The sequence below is a fragment of the Neoarius graeffei genome, chromosome 11 (genome assembly GCF_027579695.1).
Source record: "Neoarius graeffei isolate fNeoGra1 chromosome 11, fNeoGra1.pri, whole genome shotgun sequence".
Taxonomy (NCBI): Eukaryota; Metazoa; Chordata; class Actinopteri; order Siluriformes; family Ariidae; genus Neoarius; species Neoarius graeffei.
Window position 1 is genome coordinate 39,701,002 of NC_083579.1, and position 23,455 is coordinate 39,724,456.

The following is a 23,455-nucleotide window of genomic DNA, read 5'->3' on the forward strand; positions in this document are numbered from 1 at the left end:
TTATTCATGTTAGCGTAACTCCGTGTTTACATGCTAACTAACAGCATCCAAGTTAACTAGCTGTGTGTTAGCATTAGCCGTGGACAAGACGATGGCAACTTGGTGGGCAAATCCACAGAAAGTCATTAAACTAACCAGACTGCACAGCTATTGCAACGTTATCGCTCGCTCTAAAAGCACAGACAACTTCATTACAAGCTTTCTCTTGGAATAAAACGTTTACATTCTTCAATATGCTTCCGCAGGTCGGACGCTGAGTTTTTGAACGTCGTGATGTGGTTCGTTTTGAGCAAACAAAGCAAACATTTAAAACGAAACGAATCTTTAATCCTTTCAGAAAACTGAAACATGGGTTTATGGGCCATGAGTGTGCGCATTATTCTCCAGAAGAACCGCCTCCTTCCATTCTGCCATCAACTGATCGTGTTAAATAAAGCTGCTGAGAAAGCGCTCATCTTGATTTTATACAGTCTATGGGCGTCACGTGATCCTAGTGATTACTGATTGGCTGTCTCGGTGTCACCTGCGGAAACAACAACCACGTTTTAGAAAAGAAAAGAAAAAACATCCACTTTCAAAGCTGCTTCATAGTAACAAGTAACGAGGACCTTGACAGAAATGTAGTGTACAGAAAAGTACGTACAATATCTCATCATCTCTCGCCGCTTTATCCTGTTCTACAGGGTCACAGGAGCCTATCCCAGCTGACTACGGGCGAAAGGCAGGGTACACCCTGGACAAGTCACCAGGTCATCACAGGGCTGACATATAGACACAGACAACCATTCACACTCACAGTCAATTTAGAGTCACCAGTTAACCTAACCTGCATGTCTTTGGACTGTGGGGGAAACCGGAGCACCCGGAGGAAACCCTCGCCGGCCACGGGGCTCGAACCCGGACCTTCTTGCTGTGAGGCGACAGCACGAACCACTACACCACCGTGCCGCCTACATACAATGTTTGCCTTTCAAATGTAGTTTAGTTAAAGTCATAAGTTTGCAAAAAAAAAAACTCAAAAAGTGCACTTAAGCACAGCACTCAAGTAAATGTACTTCATTACTGTCCACCTCTGGTTCATAGTATTTTTATGCTGAAACATTTCATTTCCTTATTTTTAAGCCAAATTTGTTTGGGTTTACAGCATTTCTTTACACGCGCCTGTAGGTTAAAAAGGATTTAATCATTGCCGTCTATTTTTAGTTATGTTTCATAGAGTGTCCCAAAACTTTTGGAACCGGCGTTGCCATCGTTCAGTGCAGGTGATCACTGGAGTCGGTGCGACGTTGATTCACACCCAGTGTGTTACTATGTCATCAGAGCGCGGTCAGTGTGCCGACCTCGCCATGTGACAGCGACTCCGAGCCGACTCTGAGCCGACTCCTGCAGGTCTTTGAACGACTCAGGCTCTCTGGAATGCTACTTTGTTTAATCAGTTGGAGACAAAGTGTCACATGGTGCTACACTTCCTCCGGTATTTATTTTACGTTGGGTGTTGTTGCAGCACACGGACGCACAACCGACGCACCAATTGCCCGCATGATAGGCGCGGCGGCCATCTTGCATATACATGTAGTTAACAGTAACTCGGCGTTCCGGCTACAGGAACCCATTTGGTGTAAAAGTAACCGCAGAGTTCGCGCGCTGCCCCGCGAGCATTTCGTCACATCAATGAGAGCAGAGCGCTGTGACGTCATCAGAGGCGGCTGGATGGATGTATAGCGCAGCGCGCGCGCGTGTCGGCCGTCTTCCACATTTAATACCAGGATTTACAATAATAATAATAATAATAATAATAATGCTAGAAATATAATAATTAGTGACCTCGTTTTTTCCTCCATTGCCTCGCCTTTCGTTTCTTCTGAGCACCACTTTCTGTCCTCGGCCTTGTTTCCTCCGTGTATTCCTGGTTTCTCCCTCTGGGTTACCGGAAGATGGAGAAGATGCCACGGATGCCTCTACGTGCTGGATGAAAGGATCCGAGCGCCAGCGCTTATTTTCACTGACTTTGCGGGTTACCTTAAAAAAACAAACAAACACTCTCATCTTCATTAGAGAAAGCTTTCCTGAAGCTCCTTCTGATGTGTGCTAGTTTTCTTTGCCCATTACAGTCAATTGCTTATTTTTTAAAAGGCTGTCAAGAATAGGCTCTATGAAGAAGAAAACCCAAGTCCATAGACGCCGATTAAAACATGGCATTTAAAATGTCGTCTTTGGTCAGTAGGATGGTTTTCTGCATCCTTCCGTGATCTCCACTGCGCTGGGCAAACTGGGCGAGACAGGACAGAGCGCGCGTGCCGTGGGTTTTTTTTTTTTTTTTTTTTGCGCCTGAAGACACTGTCTCTCCTACAGGACTGGACATGTTGACACTAACGTAAAGATGGATGTAGTTTTTGCTCTCGTCTGGCTGCTCGCTGTGTTCCTAAAGGGCATTCTCTGCCAGGGAGTGTACGGTAAGGATGCATCTGTCTGTCTTAGTTGGAAAGTGTAACCATGACCTTGTACAAAAGCACGTCTGCTGGATAGTTTAGCTGCTGTTTGAAGGTATTACTACTGATACGGTCTTGCAAAATAAACACGACAGTGATTACTCGTCATTTCAAGTGTCTTGCAATAAATATGCCCTTAAATATTCTCTCTTGGTCTGGTATGGTCCGCGCTCCCTTACAGCATCTTGTGAAGCCTTATAAGTCATACTGAACAGTGCTAGAAATAGGGATACAGTAGGAGTCCATTTCTTACTCCATGGTACAATCTATATTAATGTATCCCTTAGGGCTCATTATTGGACCTCAAGGTAACTATGTGTACCTTTTTAGGACTAAAAAGGTATGTTCCAAAGCACTATATAAAGGGTACAAATAAGTACCTTAGAGGGTACTGACCCAGTAACAAGCCATTATACCCCTTGTCATCACTGCCAAACCCGATCCAGGCATGAGGCAAACCATGTTTGGTTGATTTGGCCAGAATTGCAGCAGTAGGGTAGTCAGTTCCTTTCTGCATACTCACACATTCACACCTATGGACAGTTTAGAGTAGGTAGTTAACCTAACCGCATGTCTTTGGACTGTGGGGGAAACCAGAGCACCCAGAGGAAACCCATGCAGAAACGGGGAGAACATGCAAACTCCACACAGAAGAAAAGAAAAGAAGAAAGAAACCTTTATTCGTCACATGCATACTTCAAGCACAGTGAAATTCATCCTCTGCATTTAACCCATCTGAAGCAGTGAACACACACACACCCAGAGCAGTGGGCAGCCCAGAGCACCCGGGGTTCGGTACCTTGCTCAAAGGCACCTCAGCCCAAGGCCGCCCCATGTCAACCTAACTGCATGTCTTTGGATTGTGGGGGAAACCGGAGCACCCGGAGGAAACCCACGCAGACACGGGGAGAACATGCAAACTCCACACATACCCCTTTTCCACCAAATCAGTTCCAGGGCTGGTTCAGGGCCAGTGCTGGTGCTGGTTCACAACTCGTTCAACTTGCGAGCCAGCTGAGAACCAGTTTGCTTTTCCATAGCTCGGGGTGCTAAGGGGAGCCACGTCATTACGTCACTGTATACGTCAGTTACGTCGCTGCGTTTGCATAAACCTTGGCACGAACATCGAAGCAACAACACGAAGAAGAAGCAGCAGCAGCAACAACAACAATAATGGATGACTTCACGTTTGTACAGCTGCTGCTTCTGGCTTTACGGTGCTTCATTGGGATCAGAAAACGGCAGATCCAATATGTTTGTGTTGATCGACAGGTTTTGAGTGGACGGCGATTGCGTTCTAGGAGACAGGTAATAACCTAATAATGTTTTGACTCTTACTTACACTGAATGTGAGATGGTTATGTTAGCCTTTGTTATGAGCTAACGTTAGCCGGTGTTATGTCGGCTTTGGCAGTCTTGCTATTGTTGTTGGTCTTAACAACTCCGCCCCCCCGCTGACGTAAGCGGTTCTTTCCTCTGGCCCAGCAAAGAGCTGGTGCTAGCCTGGAACTGGTTTTTCTGGCCCCAGAGCCAGTTCTTTGTCAGTGGAAACAGAAAACCCGGTTCCAAACTAAGCACTGGCCCCGAACCAGCCCTGGAACTGATTTGGTGGAAAAGGGGCAACAGAAAGGCCCTCGCCAGCTGCTGGGTTCGAACCCGGAACCTTCTTGCTGTGAGGCGACCAAGCTACTGTAACCACTACACCAACGTGCCACCCATAAATTTTTAAAGTCTCCCCATCGGGGAATCAAACCCTGGTCTTCCACATGACAGGCAGAGATACTGTCCACTATACAGGTCCCTGTTGGCCACTGGGATCTAACATAAAACCTCCTTGCTGTGAGGTGACAGCGGTAACTACTGTGCCGCCCTCATTGTACCCTAGAGGTACAATAATATACTTTATTTTCTGAGAGTGAACAGTGCTAGTTGGACAGTGCATCTGTTTTGTATAGCTATGGGCCTGCTTATCTAGGCTATGCAACCATATGGACTGTTCTAATTAGTCAAGTCAAGTCTATTTGTATAGCGCTTTTAACAATAGACAATGCAAAGCAGCTTTACAGAATTTGAATGAATTAAAACATGAGTTAATTTTATCCCTAATGTATCCCCAATGAACACGCCTGCGGCGACGGTGGCAATGAAAAACTCTCTCAGACGACATGAAGAAGAAACCTCGAGAGGAACCAGACTCAAAAGGGAACCCATCCTCATTTGGGCGACAACAGACAACATGACTATAGCATTAACAGTTTTAACATGAAGTCAGTTTCGTTGATGTTATAATTCTTCATTGATGGAAACTTGAGGGCAAAACTGTTCATGACAACTGCAGTCCTAAAGTTAGCAAGTCACCTGTAGTCCTCAGCCATAAAAGCATTACTGTAAGAGTCCACAGTGTCTTCCAAGTATGACTTTCAACTGTCCATATGGGGCCGTCCTCCACAGGAGCGATAAAATAATAATAAAAATAACATTCGTGATCACTTTCATTTAACATGTGTTAAATATAAAACAACAATTTTTTAAAATTCATAAGCATTATAAGTGACAATCAGTAGTCTGTATTTACCGAATAGTGCACACAGTTGAATGATCCACATGTTATTCCTATTTTTAGAAACATTATACATTAAGCTTTCAGATCTTACATTACAGGGTGGCACGGTGGTGTAGTGGTTAGCGCTGTCACCTCACAGCAAGAAGGTCCGGGTTCGAGCCCCGTGGCCGGCGAGGGCCTTTCTGTGTGGAGTTTGCATGTTCTCCCCGTGTCCGCGTGGGTTTCCTCCGGGTGCTCCGGTTTCCCCCACAGTCCAAAGACATGCAGGTTAGGTTAACTGGTGACTCTAAATTGACTGTAGATGTGGGTGTGAATGGTTGTCTGTGTCTATGTGTCAGCCCTGTGATGACCTGGCGACTTGTCCAGGGTGTACCCTGCCTTTCGCCCATAGTCAGCTGGGATAGGCTCCAGCTTGCCTGCGACCCTGTAGAACAGGATAAAGCGGCTACAGATAATGAGATGAGATGAGATCTTACATTACTGACATAACCTGGGTTAATTTATAGAATTGGTGTAAAAATAATTAGGCTAGCCTTAGTTTATGGCCTGACAAGAACATGCCAAAACATAATTTGGGGAAGCCATGGGCGTTGCCACCATTGAATGTGAAGGGGACGTGTCCCCTTCACATTTCATAATTCTTCGTGTGGACCCCCCCCCCCCGCATTTAACATAAAATATTAGTTCACCCAGCGCCGTTTCTATTGCTTCGTGAAAGAATCCATTCCATTTGATCGATAAGAGAATACACATACCACTGAAAATCCACTCCGGGTTTTCTGGGCGTTACCTACAACAACTCACCGCACACAAGTGAAGTGAATCTCGGTGCAAGGTGCAGGCTGCTTGAAAGTGGAGGAGGTAACGTCAGCCCCATTGCCACCTCACAATGTCTAGCTTTTGCTAAAACCTTATTCTTTTGTTATATGCCCTCAAAATTAACCCTAGGCCACGTTAAATTAATATTCAACTAAACAATGAAATAAGCTTAGCCTAATGGGGTATTCTTGGTTGATGATGAATTGTTTGCAGTATTTGCTCCTCCCCAGACACAATGGACATCAGGAAATTCTTTACAAAGAAGCGGAAAGTAAGTCAGAATTTCCCAACAGGACAGGGTTTTTTTTTTTGTTCCAATGGAAATGTTAGTGCAGTTAGCTGGTTAGTCAATGTTAGGAGATGTATCAGCTAGCTTAATGTTAGCTATCATTTAATTCAAACCCAGTAGGCCTGCCTTACTGTAATGCCAAGAATGAGGCCAAGTCTGCTCTGATGATATTTATTGATTCCCTGTTGTGATTTGAAGAACTTGTTTTGTCTGGTCTTTGCCAGTTTTCTGGAAAGTAACATGGGAAATCAGTGTATGGGGAAGGAATAGTAGAAAGGAAAGCAATGGAGAGAGATGGATGTTATTCCAGGTGGATTGTGAAGGAAAGTGGGATAGAAGTTATGAAGTGGTAGAAATTGTGGTGGCACCAATATAAGAAGGAGTTATATCTATAAATCTATTTGTTATACTAATCTGTAAATGTTACTGTAGTACCACCATTGCATGTAGGTTGACAAAACTGCACTTGTTCATTGTGTGAAGTTCTCTTTTATGTGTCGTTGCTTGACACAGTGTGATTTTGTGTTATGAAGACTGCATGATGCCATGTCATTTTTGTTATGAGTATCACTAAATCGGAAAAAAGTAAAATGCACCCACTAAAGTCACTGTTGGTGGTGAACAAAATTGCACCTGTTCATTGTGTGAAGTTGTTTTTTATATGCCATTGCTTGACACAGTGTGATTTTGTGTTATGAAGTTTGCATGATGCCATGTCATGCCTGTTCATTGTGTGAAATTATGAATATTCTTATTTTTAAACATACAGTTGAGTGTCACTGTTGTTTGGCCCAGTGGCATGTTGTGTTACATCTAAAACTAAATAAAAAAGGAAACACAAAATAAAAAGTAAAATGCACCCATAAAGTCATTGTTGGTGATAAATTGTGTCACATTCATCTCATTATCTTAGGCAGAGCAGTGGGTTTAAAAACAGGCTGATGAATATATGGACTAGTTGAATGAGGACTTATTGTTGAGTCTCTAAAATAGCCATTGAATTGTTACTTTTGTAGGTAAAATTAAGTGTTTAACAACCTGTTAAAAATACACCAGAATGCAGGAAATGGCATCTTCTCATCTCATCTCATTATCTCTAGCCGCTTTATCCTGTTCTACAGGGTCGCAGGCAAGCTGGAGCCTATCCCAGCTGACTACGGGCGAAAGGCGGGGTACACCCTGGACAAGTTGCCAGGTCATCACAGGGCTAAGACATAGACACAGACAACCATTCACACTCACATTCACACCTACGGTCAATTTAGAGTCACCAGTTAACCTAACCTGCATGTCTTTGGACTGTGGGGGAAACCGGAGCACCCGGAGGAAACCCACGGGGACACGGGGAGAACATGCAAACTCCGCACAGAAAGGCCCTCGTCAGCAATGGGGCTCGAACCCGGACCTTCTTGCTGTGAGGCGACAGCGCTAACTACTACACCACCGTGCCGCCAAAGTGGCATCTTATTAATTAAAAAATTTCTGGGGAAGGACCCCCAGACCTTCTGCCAGTGTGTCCCCCCCACATTAAAAATGCTTTCTGGCAGATTAAGATCAGAATTTCAGCTTTCATTTCCTGATATTTATATCTACATGTGTTAAACAACTTAGAACCTGGCAGACCACCCAATTTGTATGTAAAGCAAAATTATTGGAACAGTCTAAAAAGCAATTTAAAGGAAATAACACTTTTATATTTTATTGCATATCTCTTGCTTGCAATAACTGCATCAAACTGGTGTCTCCATCACTTAACTGGTGCATTCTTCTTTTTTGATGCTTTCCAGGCTTGTACTGCAGCTTCTTTCAGTTGTTGCTTGATTTTTTGTTTGTTTGTTTGTTTGTTTTGGGGGGGTGTCTCTCCCTTCAGTCTCCTTTCAGTCTCCTCATCAGGAGTAGAAACGCATGCTCAGTTGGGTTTGGTGATTGACTTGGCCAGACTAAAACCTTCCACTTCTCTCCCCGATGAATTAATTTGTTTTGTTGGCAGTGTGTTTTGGGTCATTGTTTTGCATGATGAAGTTCCTCCCAATTAGATTGGATGCATTTTTTCTGTAAATTCTGTCAACAGTTTCCGTAAACTTCTGAATTTATCCTGCTGCTACCACCATGAGTTACATCATCATTAAAGATTAAGGAGCCTGTTCCAGAAGTAGCCATGCGAGCCCAAGCCATAACATTATGTTCTCCATTAACTTTTGAACTTATATGTTTCGTATCATGAGCAGATCCTTTTATTCTCCACACTTTGGCCTTTCCATCACTTTGCTAGTGGTTAATCTTTGTTTGGAACTTTGGTGGCTCATTTCTGTATTTCTTTGCAAATTCCAATCTCACCTTCTGATTCTTACTGCTGATAAGTGGTTTGCATCTTGTGGTATGGCCTCTGTATTTTTCCTCTCAGTGTCTTCTTGAATGGTGGATACTAATACTATCTGCTCGGGCAATTTAGTTAGGCATGTTTGACAACATGGATTATTCCAGTGACACAGAGGATTTGACAAATATGCATCCACAACCAGTTGACTGGTCCCTGCCTGTTCCTATTAGAAAGCAACAATAGAACTACAGGGCAGGTGAGAAAAACATTCTGTAGATAAATTTCAGGCGAGCTAAAATACTCTCTAGATTAACAAGAATCCAGAATTAGCAGCAAACAAAATGCAAAAAGTTGTACCTGAATAAAAGTAAAGGTTTTCTATTTATATTTCCACTTGAATTCCAAAATACTTGGAAAGGTACTTAGGTGTCAAAAGTTAAAAGGGATTTTGTAGGATTTAGTGGCATCTAATGCTGAGGTTGCAGATTGCAACTAACCGAATACCTCTCCCTTCCCTCACCCTCACTTTTCAAGTGTGTATCCTTGACTTGCAAGTGACGTTAAAGCAAAATAGAAACCTGGATGTTGGCCATGTTGGTGGATATACAAATGCAGGGTCAAGTGACATTCCATACAAAACATAGTCATGCATGCTCAACTCTCTTTGTTTTTCCACTGCTTTAAGCGTTCTTTTAGCTGTGCCATATCTTTGTACTGTATATGGTTGTGGTCACAACAGTACTCGTGACCGTGGCACGTTCCGATTTTTTAGAATTCTGTCCGTGATTCAGAATGGAGAGGAGACGAGGGGATCAGGACACTTTGTCCAATGACCGTTTTGTCCAATAGTTAAGACATTTCATCCAAAGCCTTTTTTCATATGCACTATTAATTATTTTATATTTCAAGTATTCTGTTGTTTGCGAACGAAAGCCCCGCGGGAGTGCTGCTCTGCACCTAAAGATTTAATATGATCCAGCCAGTTTTAAAAATTAATAACTCGGCCAATGGAGCTCACAGCTAAGCCAAATTTTACAGGCACCTCCCTCTAAGCCTCCCCCTTTGAAAGAGCATGGTCTTGGGTCAGTAGGACCGCACCTCGGCCCAGAATTCGTGAACGAAAGCCCTGTGAGAGCACTGCTCCGCGCTTGAAGATTTAATATGATCCAGCCGGAAACATAGACATGCAAGCAAGCAGCCTGCAATGACAAGGGAGTTAACTCATCTCAGGGTCAGCAAGTGGCACGGTCCGACATGGTTACCCCCCTTAGTACGCTCTTTAGTGTCAAAGCGCACATATTATAGCACTCATTTGCTTTGCAAAAATGTGTTTTGCTTTGGTCAAATTCCACTGAGAATTTGTCCTTTTTTCGAACAAACGAATACCTGAAATGTAAAATAATTGATAGTGTGTATGAAAAAGTCTTTGGATGAAATGTCTTAACTATTGGACGAAATGGTCATTGGACGAAATGACCTGTATTTGTACTCGATGGTTGATAGAAGTGTCTTATCTTCAGACAAGTCTGGCTTTTTTAAATAATATGGGTCAAAACCACACATATCTATCTTCTCTTTGTATTGAATCTTCACTTGATCATTCAAATCGCGGTAATACTGAGAAAATTCAGCATTGTTTACAGACACGCTCTCAGCGGCTGCCATCCTAGTTGCTTTGTATATCCACCATCATGGCAGCCGCTCATGACATAGCACATTTTGATCACGTGGTTGCAAGTCACTATGGTGGCCTTCAGGTACCATGATATCTGTCTGCAGAGCCACAGTTTTATACCAGCAGGTTCATCCCAGTGGCAGCACATGCACGGCCAATGTTTTTGATTTATCTTAGCGACTGTTAGGCTAATCAGTGTTTAAATTTTTTTTCAGTGGGTTTTTAGGTGGCTTTTAGTGGCATGGTGGTGTAGTAGTTAGCACTGTTGCCTTACAGCAAGAAGGTTCAAACCCCACGGCTGATGGGAGTGTTCCTGTGTGGAGTTTGCATAGATAAAATACTCAGCCACTGGGATTATACAAGACGGTGCAAACTTAGTGGTGGTCCCAAGCCCAGATAGATTGGGGAGGGTTGCATCAGGAAGGTCATCCGGTATAAAACCAATGCCAAATCAAATGTGGTGACCCCTAACGGGAGCAGGCGAAAGAATAAGTCTTTGGGTGGGTTGTAGATTTGTGAGATATATATATATATATATATATATACACACAGGGGCAGCACGGTGGTGTAGTGGTTAGCGCTGTCGCCTCACAGCAAGAAGGTCCGGGTTCGAGCCCCGTGGCCGGCAAGGGCCTTTCTGTGCGGAGTTTGCATGTTCTCCCCGTGTCTGCGTGGGTTTCCTCCGGGTGCTCCGGTTTCCCCCACAGTCCAAAGACATGCAGGTTAGGTTAACTGGTGACTCTAAATTGACCGTAGGTGTGAATGTGAGTGTGAATGGTTGTCTGTGTCTATGTGTCAGCCCTGTGATGACCTGGCGAATTGTCTAGGGTGTACCCCGCCTTTCGCCCGTAGTCAGCTGGGATAGGCTCCAGCTTGCCTGCGACCCTGTAGAACAGGGTAAAGTGGCTAGAGATAATGAGATGAGATATATACACACAATGCTGTGTGGCACGGTGGTGTAGTGGTTAGCACTGTCGCCTCACAGCAAGAAGGTCCTGGGTTTGAGCCCAGTGGCTGATGAGGGCCTTTCTGTGTGGACTTTGCAGGTTAGGCTAATTGGTGGCTCTAAATTGACTGTAGGTATGAGTGTGAATGGTTGTTTGTCTCTATATGTTGGCACTGCGATTACCTGGAGACTTGTCCTGGGTGTACCCTGCCTCTTGCCCATAGTCAGCTGGGATAGGCTTCAGCTTGCCTGCAACCCTGTATAGGATAAGCGGTTACAGATAATGGATGGATGGATATACAATGCTAGTGCCATAAACACTTCTGAATCTTTTATGGTTTTCTTTTGAAAACTAAAAGTATGTTATGTGGTTGGTGGACTAGATGGTTTGCCAGGGCTTTATGTGTACAATTACACTACATGTGCAAGAGTAAAACGTTACTTTAAATAGGCTTAAACTTTGAACATATTATTTTATTGGAAACACCAAAACAATTATACTAGTAAGCAAATTATATTAGCAATACAACTTTACTGACATTTACCAGTTCTCAGTAATATCTGTCTGCAGAGCTGCAGATTTACATCAGCTTTTTCACAACAGCACTTTAATCTCAGTGGCATTCAGCGCATACACAGTCACATTTTTTTGCTTATCTTAACGACTTTTAGGCTTATCAACATTTCAGTCATTTTAGGTGAGTTTCCAATAAATTTGTGATATAAAACAACTTTCTTTTTCATCCTAGTTCCTTCTTCTTTGTCATCATTTTGTTGCTTGATTCAAGCTGCCACTTGTAAAAATGCAAAACGTGAAAGGTGCTCTATAAAGCCAGCGTTTGGTTTGTCCATTCTGGGCTACTGTAGAAACTTGCCAGGCTCCATAGAAGAGGACCGTCTCCCCATGCAGATATAAAGGGCTCATTCTAAGCTAACAAAACACAATGATTTGTAGTTACAAGTGCTTATACACTAATGAAAACACAATTATGAATGCTATATTCTATTTATGGGTGGCACGGTGGTGTAGTGGTTAGCGCTGTCGCCTCACAGCAAGAAGGTCCGGGTTCGAGCCCCGTGGCCGGCGAGGGCCTTTCTGTGCGGAGTTTGCATGTTCTCCCCGTGTCCGCGTGGGTTTCCTCCGGGTGCTCCGGTTTTCCCCACAGTCCAAAGATATGCAGGTTAGGTTAACTGGTGGCTCTAAATTGACCGTAGGTGTGAATGTGAGTGTGAATGGTTGTGTGTCTATGTGTCAGCCCTGTGATGACCTGGCGACTTGTCCAGGGTGTACCCCGCCTTTCGCCCGTGGTCAGCTGGGATGGGCTCCAGCTTGCCTGCGACCCTGTAGAAGGATAAAGTGGCTAGAGATAATGAGATGAGATGAGGTCCCCTTAAATCCTACACAGTGCACCTTTAAAGGTGCTATGTGTAAGAATTTATAAGAAATTAAGTTTAAAACATTAAACAAATTAACCAAAATTGTCAACAGAGTCTGGAGAAATAACAACTTTAACATTATGTCAAAAAGGCCTATGTATGGTGTTGCAGAGATATCTCCTGAAGATAGCATGCTAAACCAGCTAGCCCCGAGAGAGGATGGACTGCCCATCTCGTACTACCACTTTGTACCTCAAGAGACGATAGTAAGTCACTGTCGTGTCTAGTCTGCCCTCAGTCCAAAATGAGAGGTTGAAGAAGTAGCACATGTAACGTCACTGCATGTGGAAGCCACTGTGCAATTTGACCCACCAGGTGGCAGAGTTAGATTTCAGCCATGAATACATAAAAATGCTGTGAAAACACACAAAAAATCCACATGTAAAATAGGAAGGAGCTGTTTTGCGATAGACTGTATAACTACTAGAGCATCTCAGACAATTAGGATATTGTGAAAAAGTTCAACATTTTCCATCAGTAATTGAAGTAAGTGAAAATTTAATATATTCTAAACTCATTACACAAACTAAAATGTTACAATAATTTTTCTGTTTTAATTTTGATAATTATGGCCTACAGTGCAAAAAAAACCCAATCTCAAAATATTAGAATATTTCATTTTGAGTTTGAGTAAAACAGTATAAATACTGCATATCTCTTGGTCTAGCTCAGTATACACAATCACAATCATGGGGAAGACTGCTGACTTGACAGTTGTCCAGAAGATGATCATCGACACCCTCCACAAGGAGGGTAAGCCACAGAAGGTCATCGCTGAAAAGGCTGGCTGGAAAAGGTGCACAAGCAACAGGGATGACTGCAGCTATGAGAGGATTGTCAAGAAAAGGAGTGGACTGAAGCTGGTGTAGGTGCATGAAGAGCCACCACATACAGATGTCTTCAGGAAAGGGGCTACAACTGTCACATTCCTAACATCAAGCCACTCCTGAACCAGAGACAACGTCAGAAGTGTCATACCTGGCCTAAGGAGAGAAAAAAAAACTGGACTGTTGCTCAGTGGTCCAAATTCCTCTTTTCAGATGAAAGTACATTTTGCATTTCATTTGGAAATCAAGGTCCTAGAGTCTGGAGGAAGAGTGGAGAGGCACAGAATCCAAGGTGTTTGAAGTCCAGTGTGAAGTTTCTGTAGTCTGCGATGATTTAGAGTGCCATGTCATCTGCTGGTGTTGGTCCACTGTGTTTAATCAAGTCAAAAGTCAATGCAGCCATCTACCAGGAGATTTTAGAGCACTTCATGCTCCCACCTGCTGACAAGCTTTATGGAGATGCCGATTTCCTTTTTCAGCAGGACGTAGCACCTGCCCACAGTGACAAAACTACTACTAAATGGTTTGCTAACCATGATATTACTGTTTTTGATTGGCCAGCCAACTTGCCTGACCTGAACCCCGTCGAAAATATGTGGGGTATTGTCAAGAGGAAGATGAGAAACACCCGACCCAAAAATACAGATGAGCTGAAGGCCACTATCAAAGCAACCTGGGCTTCAGTAAAACCTCAGCAGTACCACAGGCTGATCGCCTCCATGCCATGCCACATTGATGCAGTAATTTGTGGTAAAGGAGCCCCAACCAAGTATTGAGTGTATAAATGAACATGCTTTTCAGAAGTTGGACATTTCTGTATTGTAAATCCTTTTTTGACTGAGCTTAGGAAATCTCATCTCATTATCTTTAGCCACTTTATCCTGTTCTACAGGGTCGCAGGCAAGCTGGAGCCTATCCCAGCTGACTACGGGTGAAAGGCGGGGTACACCCTGGACAAGTCGCCAGGTCATCACAGGGCTGACACATAGACACAGATGACCATTCACACTCACATTCACACCTACGGTCAATTTAGAGTCACCAGTTAACCTAGCCTGCATGTCTTTGGACTGTGGGGGAAACCAGAGCACCTGGAGGAAACCCACGCAGACATGGAGAACATGCAAACTCCGCACAGAAAGGCCCTCGCCGGCCACGGGGCTCAAACCTGGACCTTCTTGCTGTGAGGCGACAGTGTTAACCACTACACCACCGTGCCGCCAGCTTAGGAAATATTGATTTTTTTTTTTTTGACATTCAATGACTAAAATCAATTTTATTGTTGGACAGTTTATTACTGCTCTGTTTTTATTCATGAAAAATCCATAGATTTAATGTAAAATTTAAGATAAAATGTGTTTAACACATGCATTCATTGTTACATACACAGTTACAGAAATTGCTTACATTACACCAATTTAAAATTTCTGTTTCTGTAAACTGAGGTATTTATTGCTGATATTAGCTAGCTACTTGATAAAATACAATTTTGGGTAGGTAGGTGCAGTATCTATTAGCTATCTAGTTATGTTAGCTAGCAGGTTTACCTCAGTTTAACTCATCGTTGCTTGTAGTTGAAAAAAACAAGACAGTAGCTTCCTTTATCTTTTTTATTGGAAATATTCAGTATGTTTATATGCACACTAATATTCTACTATTATTTATGACAATATTTGGTAAGCGTGGGTAAAAAATGTTTTGTGAAAGGTCTTTTTGGTATGTTTGGTAATGTTGAGGACTGAAACTTGAAGGGACAGCACCTGTATGCATATGAAGCTTCAATAAAACTACTTCTCTCCTCCAAATTTGTGCCTGCTTGTATTTTCATTAAGTAGAAAAATACATCACAGTCTATCAGAATGTACTGAATTTCATTTTTAATAGGTGAAGGTCCTGCCTCCCACCTTTCCCCTAATGATGTCCAAGACACCATGGGGCATGTAGCTGTACAGTAATTTGAATGGGGGGAACCTTGTGGGGGCTTGTGGGACCTCTCATACTGCAAATAACAGGGATTCAAACCACTCGTGTTGTCATGAACGGACTTAGGAATCATGTGTTTGCAGATGGTAAACACTGATGTGAATGGATTTAATCCCCAGTAATTCATACAGTTTGCAAAGAGTCTGTGACATGAAAGAAGTGCCCTGGTTAGCCAGGATCTCTTCCAGAATCCCGACGTGGGAGATAATTGGGAAGAGTGCCTCCGCAACACTGTATGCTTAGATGTTATGAAGAACCACTGCTTCTGAGTATCGCTTTGCATAATTCACTAAAACTAGCACAAAGTGATGGCACAAAGCCCTTGTGCAGTCCATTATGAGGTCCATGGTAGATGAGGTCCATGCCAATTCTTTTGAAGGAGACCTTGATCAATGGAAGTGAGTGCAATGGTGCTTTTGGCATGGCCAAGGGACTCACCAGCTGACATTCAGCACATTTTACACACCACCTGTGAAAACTGCTCTGAAAACCCAGACAACAGAAACGGGCCATGAGATGGTGTAGTGACTCACAGTTATGACGGACTGAATGCAGTAACAGAACCTGAGAAGTCAGGAGTTTACATTGTTTTATTTATCCTTTTTAGTGAAGAAAAGGGGGGACGGGAGAGGTGAGAAATGGTGCAGGCTGACGTGGGGTGACCTGTGCAGGAGTGTGGTTGGGGCCACTGGATACTGGCCAGCGTGATGTAGGCGGGCAGTCGATATCGGAAGCTCTTCCTTGTGACATGAAAGTGGAGGAATCCGGTCAGTGGTGAATGTAGTGGGAACAGGTCATTGCAGTCACAATCTGTGAGAGAAAGACAGAGCTAGACATGAGTCAAGTTACCACCACATAATGCTACCTACTTTTCCTGCAGAGATTGCCCTTTTATCCTTTCCTCAAGGGTGAGCATTTGCACTGTTTAATCTGCCACAGCTGCTCCTGGTGTTCTCGCTCCTTCTTTGTGGCTATGTGTGTTCTGGCTATCCATAACAGCAGTGCTGAACCGGCACTGTCCTTTCAGCACTCTGGAGATGGTAACATGAGGAGCACTTGGCTCTTTATGTTGGGAGATCACAGGACCACAATCACAGATGGTTTAATATTTTATTTGGCATTTCCATATGGCTCTTCTATACCAACAACTGGGTTGTCTCTTTCTTGGCTTGAGTGTCCTGCATCACTTTACATAACTTATACTTTATAACTGAAATATACAGTTGAAATAGTGCAACATTATGCTGAATTTGCTGACATTCAATTACTCTCATTCAGTTGAATGCATGAATTAGGATCTCAGCCCGTGATTGCTCCTAAGGGAAATCCCTGAGGGAAATCCCCATGGAAAGTGGAGGAATGGGGCCCTCCGCAGTCTACATATCCCATTGACCCGAGCTGATGTTGACAATCCTGGCATTAATTCTTTGTTCCAAGATGGGTCAGGTGAGAACTAACCACCAACTCTATGCTTTTGGCCTTGGAATTTAATAAGGACTGGGAACAATGGATACTTACCGTATGAACATCACTGTGCATACACCTCACCTTCAGCAATCGTGTATTTCCCAATGACATGTGGTACGTTCCTGGTCAATCGGGGAGGCTTGCATTGCATCATGGATCCTAATCAGTGTTCTAGCTTCCACAAGGGAACGCTGGTCCTGGAAATACCCAGCTTCCCTGTTATGCCAGCAAAACTCTCTGGGCTTTGCCTCAGTCCAGGTGAGCATCAAAGGTTCTAACAGTGTGGAGAGAGAATGAGCTGGGCAAGATATCAGAGAAGGAAGTGTAGGAGGGAAGGTGGGATAGGAATGTGGGATGGAAACTGGATTCCTGGGGGCCAGTTTTGGGGTCCTGGCACCTCAGTCACAGGGAGCTGGAACTGTGGGGGAAAGTGAGAGAGAGAAAGGGAAAGCCATCTCTGCCACAGATGCTGCCAAGTGATCCTCTGCTAGCTGGATGGCCTTCTCCAGGGACGCCAGTTGGTGGCACTGGACCCACTCCCCTATTCCTGCCAGGAGCCGTCCAATGAACTGCTCCAGCACCACCAGATAGCAAATTCCCTTGGCATCCTGCTCTTAAGGTAGCATTCACTGTCCTTGATCTACAGCATCAAGACAAATGGGTGGCCAGTCTCTGCAAGTTTCAGGACTTCATCATCAATATTCTTCTGGAGTCCTGCTGACCTGTTGCACCACCACCTTCTTCATGATCTGGCTCTTCAGTGGCATATATGCCAGCAGCTGCTGTGTGGCAAGCTGGGCTTTCCCTAACAGCAAGGGGAGGAGGGCCCATTCTTCCTGTGGCCATTGACACGCAGCTGCCACACACTCAAAAAGCTCCACAAAGGTCTGTGGATTCTCAGTGGAGGACATCACTGTGAGTGTCATGGCTGGCTGCAGGTTATGGCACAGATCAAGAAGAGCCTGATATTGCATCCACCATTGTAGAACCTGGTATATATGAAGGTCTGTAGGAAGACTCAGAAGACAGGCAGACTTTGGTGCTTCAGGGCTCACGTCATTTATTGCATGCATGTTTTGGCATGCTTTTGATTCAATCAAGTTCACCAATACTTTCCAAGCTCATGCTCTGTGTGTGCATGTGTGGATATGCAGGCTCCATCAGCTCTGCCTCTCTCTTTCAGTTTCTTACAGCCACACCAGACAGTTTGGCTCAACCAGTGACCAGGAACATATAAAGAGGATGCTGTACCTGAGTACACATTCACAAAGAACTATTTTTATTGATAAATATTACCAAGAAAAATTAACCAAAACTATGGGGGTTTGGAGGTCTGGCCAAAAAAAGAACATAAGAGTTGGAGGGAGCCTCGGCCAGCCACGCCATGGGCCGTAAGATCCAGAGTTCTCCCCTAAACTAACCAAAACAGTGAATAAACTAAACTAATAAACAAAGCTGTGAAAACTGAACTACCAGACCTACATTCTCAAAAGAAAAGAAAACACAAAAATGATGAAGAGCAAGCTGGGGAGGCTGCTTCATCTGAATGAGAGAGAGACTTCTTCTCCAGCTCCCCTTAAATAGGCAGGTTGATCTCATCACCAAAATCAGGAGCACCTGAAGAAAGATAAAGGGGAGGAGAAGGGGGGAGCACGTAACACAGGTTCATGGCATTTTTCTAAAAGACAAACAAAGAACATATAAATAACTACACACAGATGAGATTCATCAACCCATCAGTTCAACCTGCCTCCTGTCCATTTGCAGCTGATGCTCAACCACACCCCCACTGCCACAGCATATCAGTGATATAGCCCATTAAGAGCTCTAAAAGCAAATAACAGTGCTTTAAACTGGATTTGGTAGTGGACAAAGGGCTACAGAAAAGCAGTGTGGGGAAAAAAGGCCGGACTGGCGGATATTGACCGGTAATTTTTGCATTTGTCCATCTGTATATCAAAAGCATCAGACCGGATGGCCCATGAAAAATTGTAAAGCTCTGGGTCTTATTTACTTTCAATTTTCTTCCAAATGTTACACTGGTCGAATACATTATGTCATAACACGGCCTGTGATTGGCCAATTGCAGACGCTCCTGATGAATGACAAGTTGCCTCTCATCAGCAAGTAGGAGTGCATTCTGGCATGACATCATGCGACACTGTTATCAGCTGAGTAGGTTTACCACTAACGTGAAAAGAAAATAGACTACTGCAGGTTTTGGACCCTGACAAAGTGTTTTTTCCATTGCATTTTAACCCTCTGGGGTCGAGAAGTTTGCCAGCAAAGCTTGACGGGTTTAGAATGAGTAGGTCATGTATTTAGATAAATATCTTTGCGAGTTTTTATTATACAAGCATGATAAACATATTGACAGAAACTTTATACTTTACACTTTCCGATGTGCCCACTGCCAGATAATATATTTTTTAAATTACCTAAATTAGATGAAAGATAAAACTAGTCACCTTACTCAGTCACAATGGAATCGGAATGCTGAGCGCCCGCTTATGCATTAATAAAAGACTATTCCCATGGTAACGGCATGACAATCACTTTCACTCTTTCGGTTTCGAATGGTTTCTCTTTCACGGTGTTTTCTTCTATTTTCTAAGTCCTAGTCCAGCAGATTTTAGTCTGAATGCCAAATGATATTACTTTTGTTTTGAGTCATTTCCAAATTACTTGGAATCTCGTACTCAAAAGTTTAACTCTATTATGTAAGAATTAGTCGTATTGTTAATTACTAAATTTCTTATAGACTTATTATAAACATAGCATAAAAAGTCATTGCTGACATAATGTTTGATGAGTGTTATTATAGTACCTATATATGAGTACCAGTAAGTTGTAACCAACTGGAACATCCTTGCCCCCTGCATTTTCTTCTAGATATGGAACTGACCTGTATGTACTACTGTTTTCTTGGGTATAACTTTAAGCATGTTGTTCTTGAATCTTCTGACATTTTCTTGTAAATTGTATTCAATTTGTAGTGTAATTAACAACTAATGTCTAGTGTAATTTGGCCTTTGAAGATCACAAAAATGTGCCTGGAAATAGCTGAGAAGCCATCTCCAGGCATCTAAAGCCCTTCAGCTTCCGGGGTCCTAAGGCATTGTTCCAGACCTTTGGCCCGTCATTCGGACAGGCTGAAACTTGGACAGACAGACAACATTTCAGACTTGTCTGTCCTGTGACAGTCTGCATAAAATTCCTTATTTCCCACACTGGAAAAGTATATTCAAATTGGGATGATATAATTCCTTTTCTTAGTGCTGATGAGCAATTATAGCAGTTGGATTTTGTACTGACTGTAAATGAGCCAAGAAAAGTATATTAAATTCTAGCAAACATAAATTCATGACTGCTTAATGATAGTCTTGTGGGCACACAATATTCATGCAGAAAGTATGAATAATCAATTACTTTCCAATGTCTGAATTTATTTTATTTCTTCTTGATGCAAATTGAGCAGGCCAAATCTTGAGTAAAGTTTGTGTAAACTTTACTCTTATCAAGTTGATATCACTTGTCAGTTCTACATAACTGGAATCAAAATTATGCCTTACCACTTGAACTCTCTTTGAGTTTGAAAGCAAACTTGTGAGCCTAGCTTTGTGTGTCTTGGCTTAACATTTCTTTTTTTGATCCTGTTGCACTGAAATCTACTGTTTTTCACCATGTTCTAATGCAAATTATGTGATGCCTGAACTTTCATCATTAATTCAGTAATATTCATCATTGGAAAGTTTGTACAATCCCAATTTTTCCTACTTTGCCACTGTTTATGCTTGAAAGAAGTTATTTGATTTTAGAAATTCCTAGAAATTGATAGATCTTGGGTGCTGATTTAAGTCATTTATTTCTAAACTGAAATTTTACAAAAATGAATTCATTCGAGTACTTCCCAGTCAACATTTTGTTCATTTGCTTACAGAGTGATCTGTCTCAGTACTAATCTCTTAGAACAGTAAACCAGTCACACAGAGTTAATTTAATTGCTTTGACTCATTCACCCAGATGCAACTACCCTGTTATCAGTGTGTAAGAATAATAGTAATTGTAGGAACATTTATACAATCTATGGTTATGAAGCTAAATGTGTGTCTCATATGAACATCTTATAGTTGTACAAGTCCTTCAGTACTAAACATTAAATGTTTACTTTCAGTTCTAGGGGAATTGAGATGCTGTTGTCTCTGCCATCTTGGTAGGTGCTTTGTGAAACTAACACTACGTTCACACTGCAAGGCTTAATGCTCAATTCCGATTTTTTTGTGAAATCCGATTTTTTTGTGAGGTCGTTCACATTAACAAATACAACCCCGATTCCAAAAAAGTTGGGACAAAGTACAAATTGTAAATAAAAACGGAATGCAACGATGTGGAAGTTTCAAAATTCCATATTTTATTCAGAATAGAACATAGATGACACATCAAATGTTTAAACTGAGAAAATGTATCATTTAAAGAGAAAAATTAGGTGATTTTAAATTTCATGACAACAACACATCTCAAAAAAGTTGGGACAAGGCCATGTTTCCCACTGTGAGACATCCCCTTTTCTCTTTACAACAGTCTGTAAACGTCTGGGGACTGAGGAGACAAGCTGCTCAAGTTTAGGGATAGGAATGTTAACCCATTCTTGTCTAATGTAGGATTCTAGTTGCTCAACTGTCTTAGGTCTTTTTTGTCGTATCTTCCGTTTTATGATGCGCCAAATGTTTTCTATGGGTGAAAGATCTGGACTGCAGGCTGGCCAGTTCAGTACCCGGACCCTTCTTCTACGCAGCCATGATGCTGTAATTGATGCAGTATGTGGTTTGGCATTGTCATGTTGGAAAATGCAAGGTCTTCCCTGAAAGAGACGTCGTCTGGATGGGAGCATATGTTGCTCTAGAACCTGGATATACCTTTCAGCATTGATGGTGTCTTTCCAGATGTGTAAGCTGCCTGTGCCACACGCACTAATGCAACTCCATACCATCAGAGATGCAGGCTTCTGAACTGAGCGCTGATAACAACTTGGGTCGTCCTTTTCCTCTTTAGTCCGAATGACACGGCGTCCCTGATTTCCATAAAGAACTTCACATTTTGATTCGTCTGACCACAGAACAGTTTTCCACTTTGCCACAGTCCATTTTAAATGAGCCTTGGCCCAGAGAAGACGTCTGCGCTTCTGGATCATGTTTAGATACGGCTTCTTCTTTGAACTATAGAGTTTTAGCTGGCAACGGCGGATGGCACGGTGAATTGTGTTCACAGATAATGTTCTCTGGAAATATTCCTGAGCCCATTTTGTGATTTCCAATACAGAAGCATGCCTGTATGTGATGCAGTGCCGTCTAAGGGCCCGAAGATCACGGGCACCCAGCATGGTTTTCCGGCCTTGACCCTTACGCACAGAGATTCTTCCAGATTCTCTGAATCTTTTGATGATATTATGCACTGTAGATGATGATATGTTCAAACTCTCTGCAATTTTACACTGTTGAACTCCTTTCTGATATTGCTCCACTATTTGTCGGTGCAGAATTAGGGGGATTGGTGATCCTCTTCCCATCTTTACTTCTGAGAGCCGCTGCCACTCCAAGATGCTCTTTTTATACCCAGTCATGTTAATGACCTATTGCCAATTGACCTAAGAAGTTGCAATTTGCTCCTCCAGCTGTTCCTTTTTTGTACCTTTAACTTTTCCAGCCTCTTATTGCCCCTGTCCCAACTTTTTTGAGATGTGTTGCTGTCATGAAATTTCAAATGAGCCAATATTTGGCATGAAATTTCAAAATGTCTCACTTTCGACATTTGATATGTTGTCTATGTTCTATTGTGAACACAAAATCAGTTTTTGAGATTTGTAAATTATTGCATTCCGTTTTTATTTACAATTTGTACTTTGTCCCAACTTTTTTGGAATCGGGGTTGTATATGCAACTTGTATGTGATCCTCAGTATGAACAAAAAGTGACCTAAAAGTGTTCCGCATGCGCATTGCAGGATACGACGACGTCACACGCAGTGAGCATGGCCAGTGTTTACGGAAGTAACCTAAAGTTTCCTGTGTATGACAGTAGCCAGCATGGAGTACCTGGCGATGATGCAGTTGTTGTCGCGACGGAGCCAGAACATGCACAATAGCCTGATGTTAAGGAGGAGGTTGAGAAGGAAGAGGGCAAGGGTTTTGTTGCTGTAACTTTTTTTGAGAGACCCGCCGCCTACTTCAGCGCAGAATAGTGACGTTTGTGGCTTGTTGATGACGTGTAAGTCGGATGAATGCGACCTGGCGGTTCAGACTGAAGTCGCATATGAAAAGATCGGATAGGAATAGGAATTAGGACCACATATCCAAACGGCCTGGGTCGGATTTGAAAAAATCGGATCTGTGTCGTTCATATTGTCAATAAAAGATCGGATACAGGTCACATATGGGCGAAAAAATCGGATTTGAGTCACTTCAGCCTGCAGTGTGAATGTAGTGTTAGGAAGTTTCCTGAAACAGAAATTAATTCTTGTTATTGATTATAACAACTATGTATATACAATCGGTCATTCACTGGAATCTCTTTTTTTTTCCTCTCTCTTCAAGTTAATGAGACAAAAACATGCAGCTTGTCATTACTGAAAAACTGGAAAGCTA

The 23,455-nt window shown here is 42.7% G+C and overlaps 1 protein-coding gene across 3 annotated transcripts in view; it reads left to right on the top strand.

Annotated features, from left to right (window-relative positions):
* Nucleotides 1-1,541: 1,541 nt before the first annotated feature.
* Nucleotides 1,542-23,455, top strand: part of mdga2a (MAM domain containing glycosylphosphatidylinositol anchor 2a) — a 256,090-nt gene continuing 234,176 nt past the window's right edge. For all 3 annotated transcript variants that reach the window (XM_060933897.1, XM_060933898.1, XM_060933899.1), the window contains exon 1: nt 1,542-2,453. In XM_060933897.1, the coding sequence (XP_060789880.1) occupies nt 2,381-2,453 (73 nt within the window). In that variant the 5' untranslated portion in view covers nt 1,542-2,380. The remainder of the gene's footprint in view (nt 2,454-23,455) is intronic.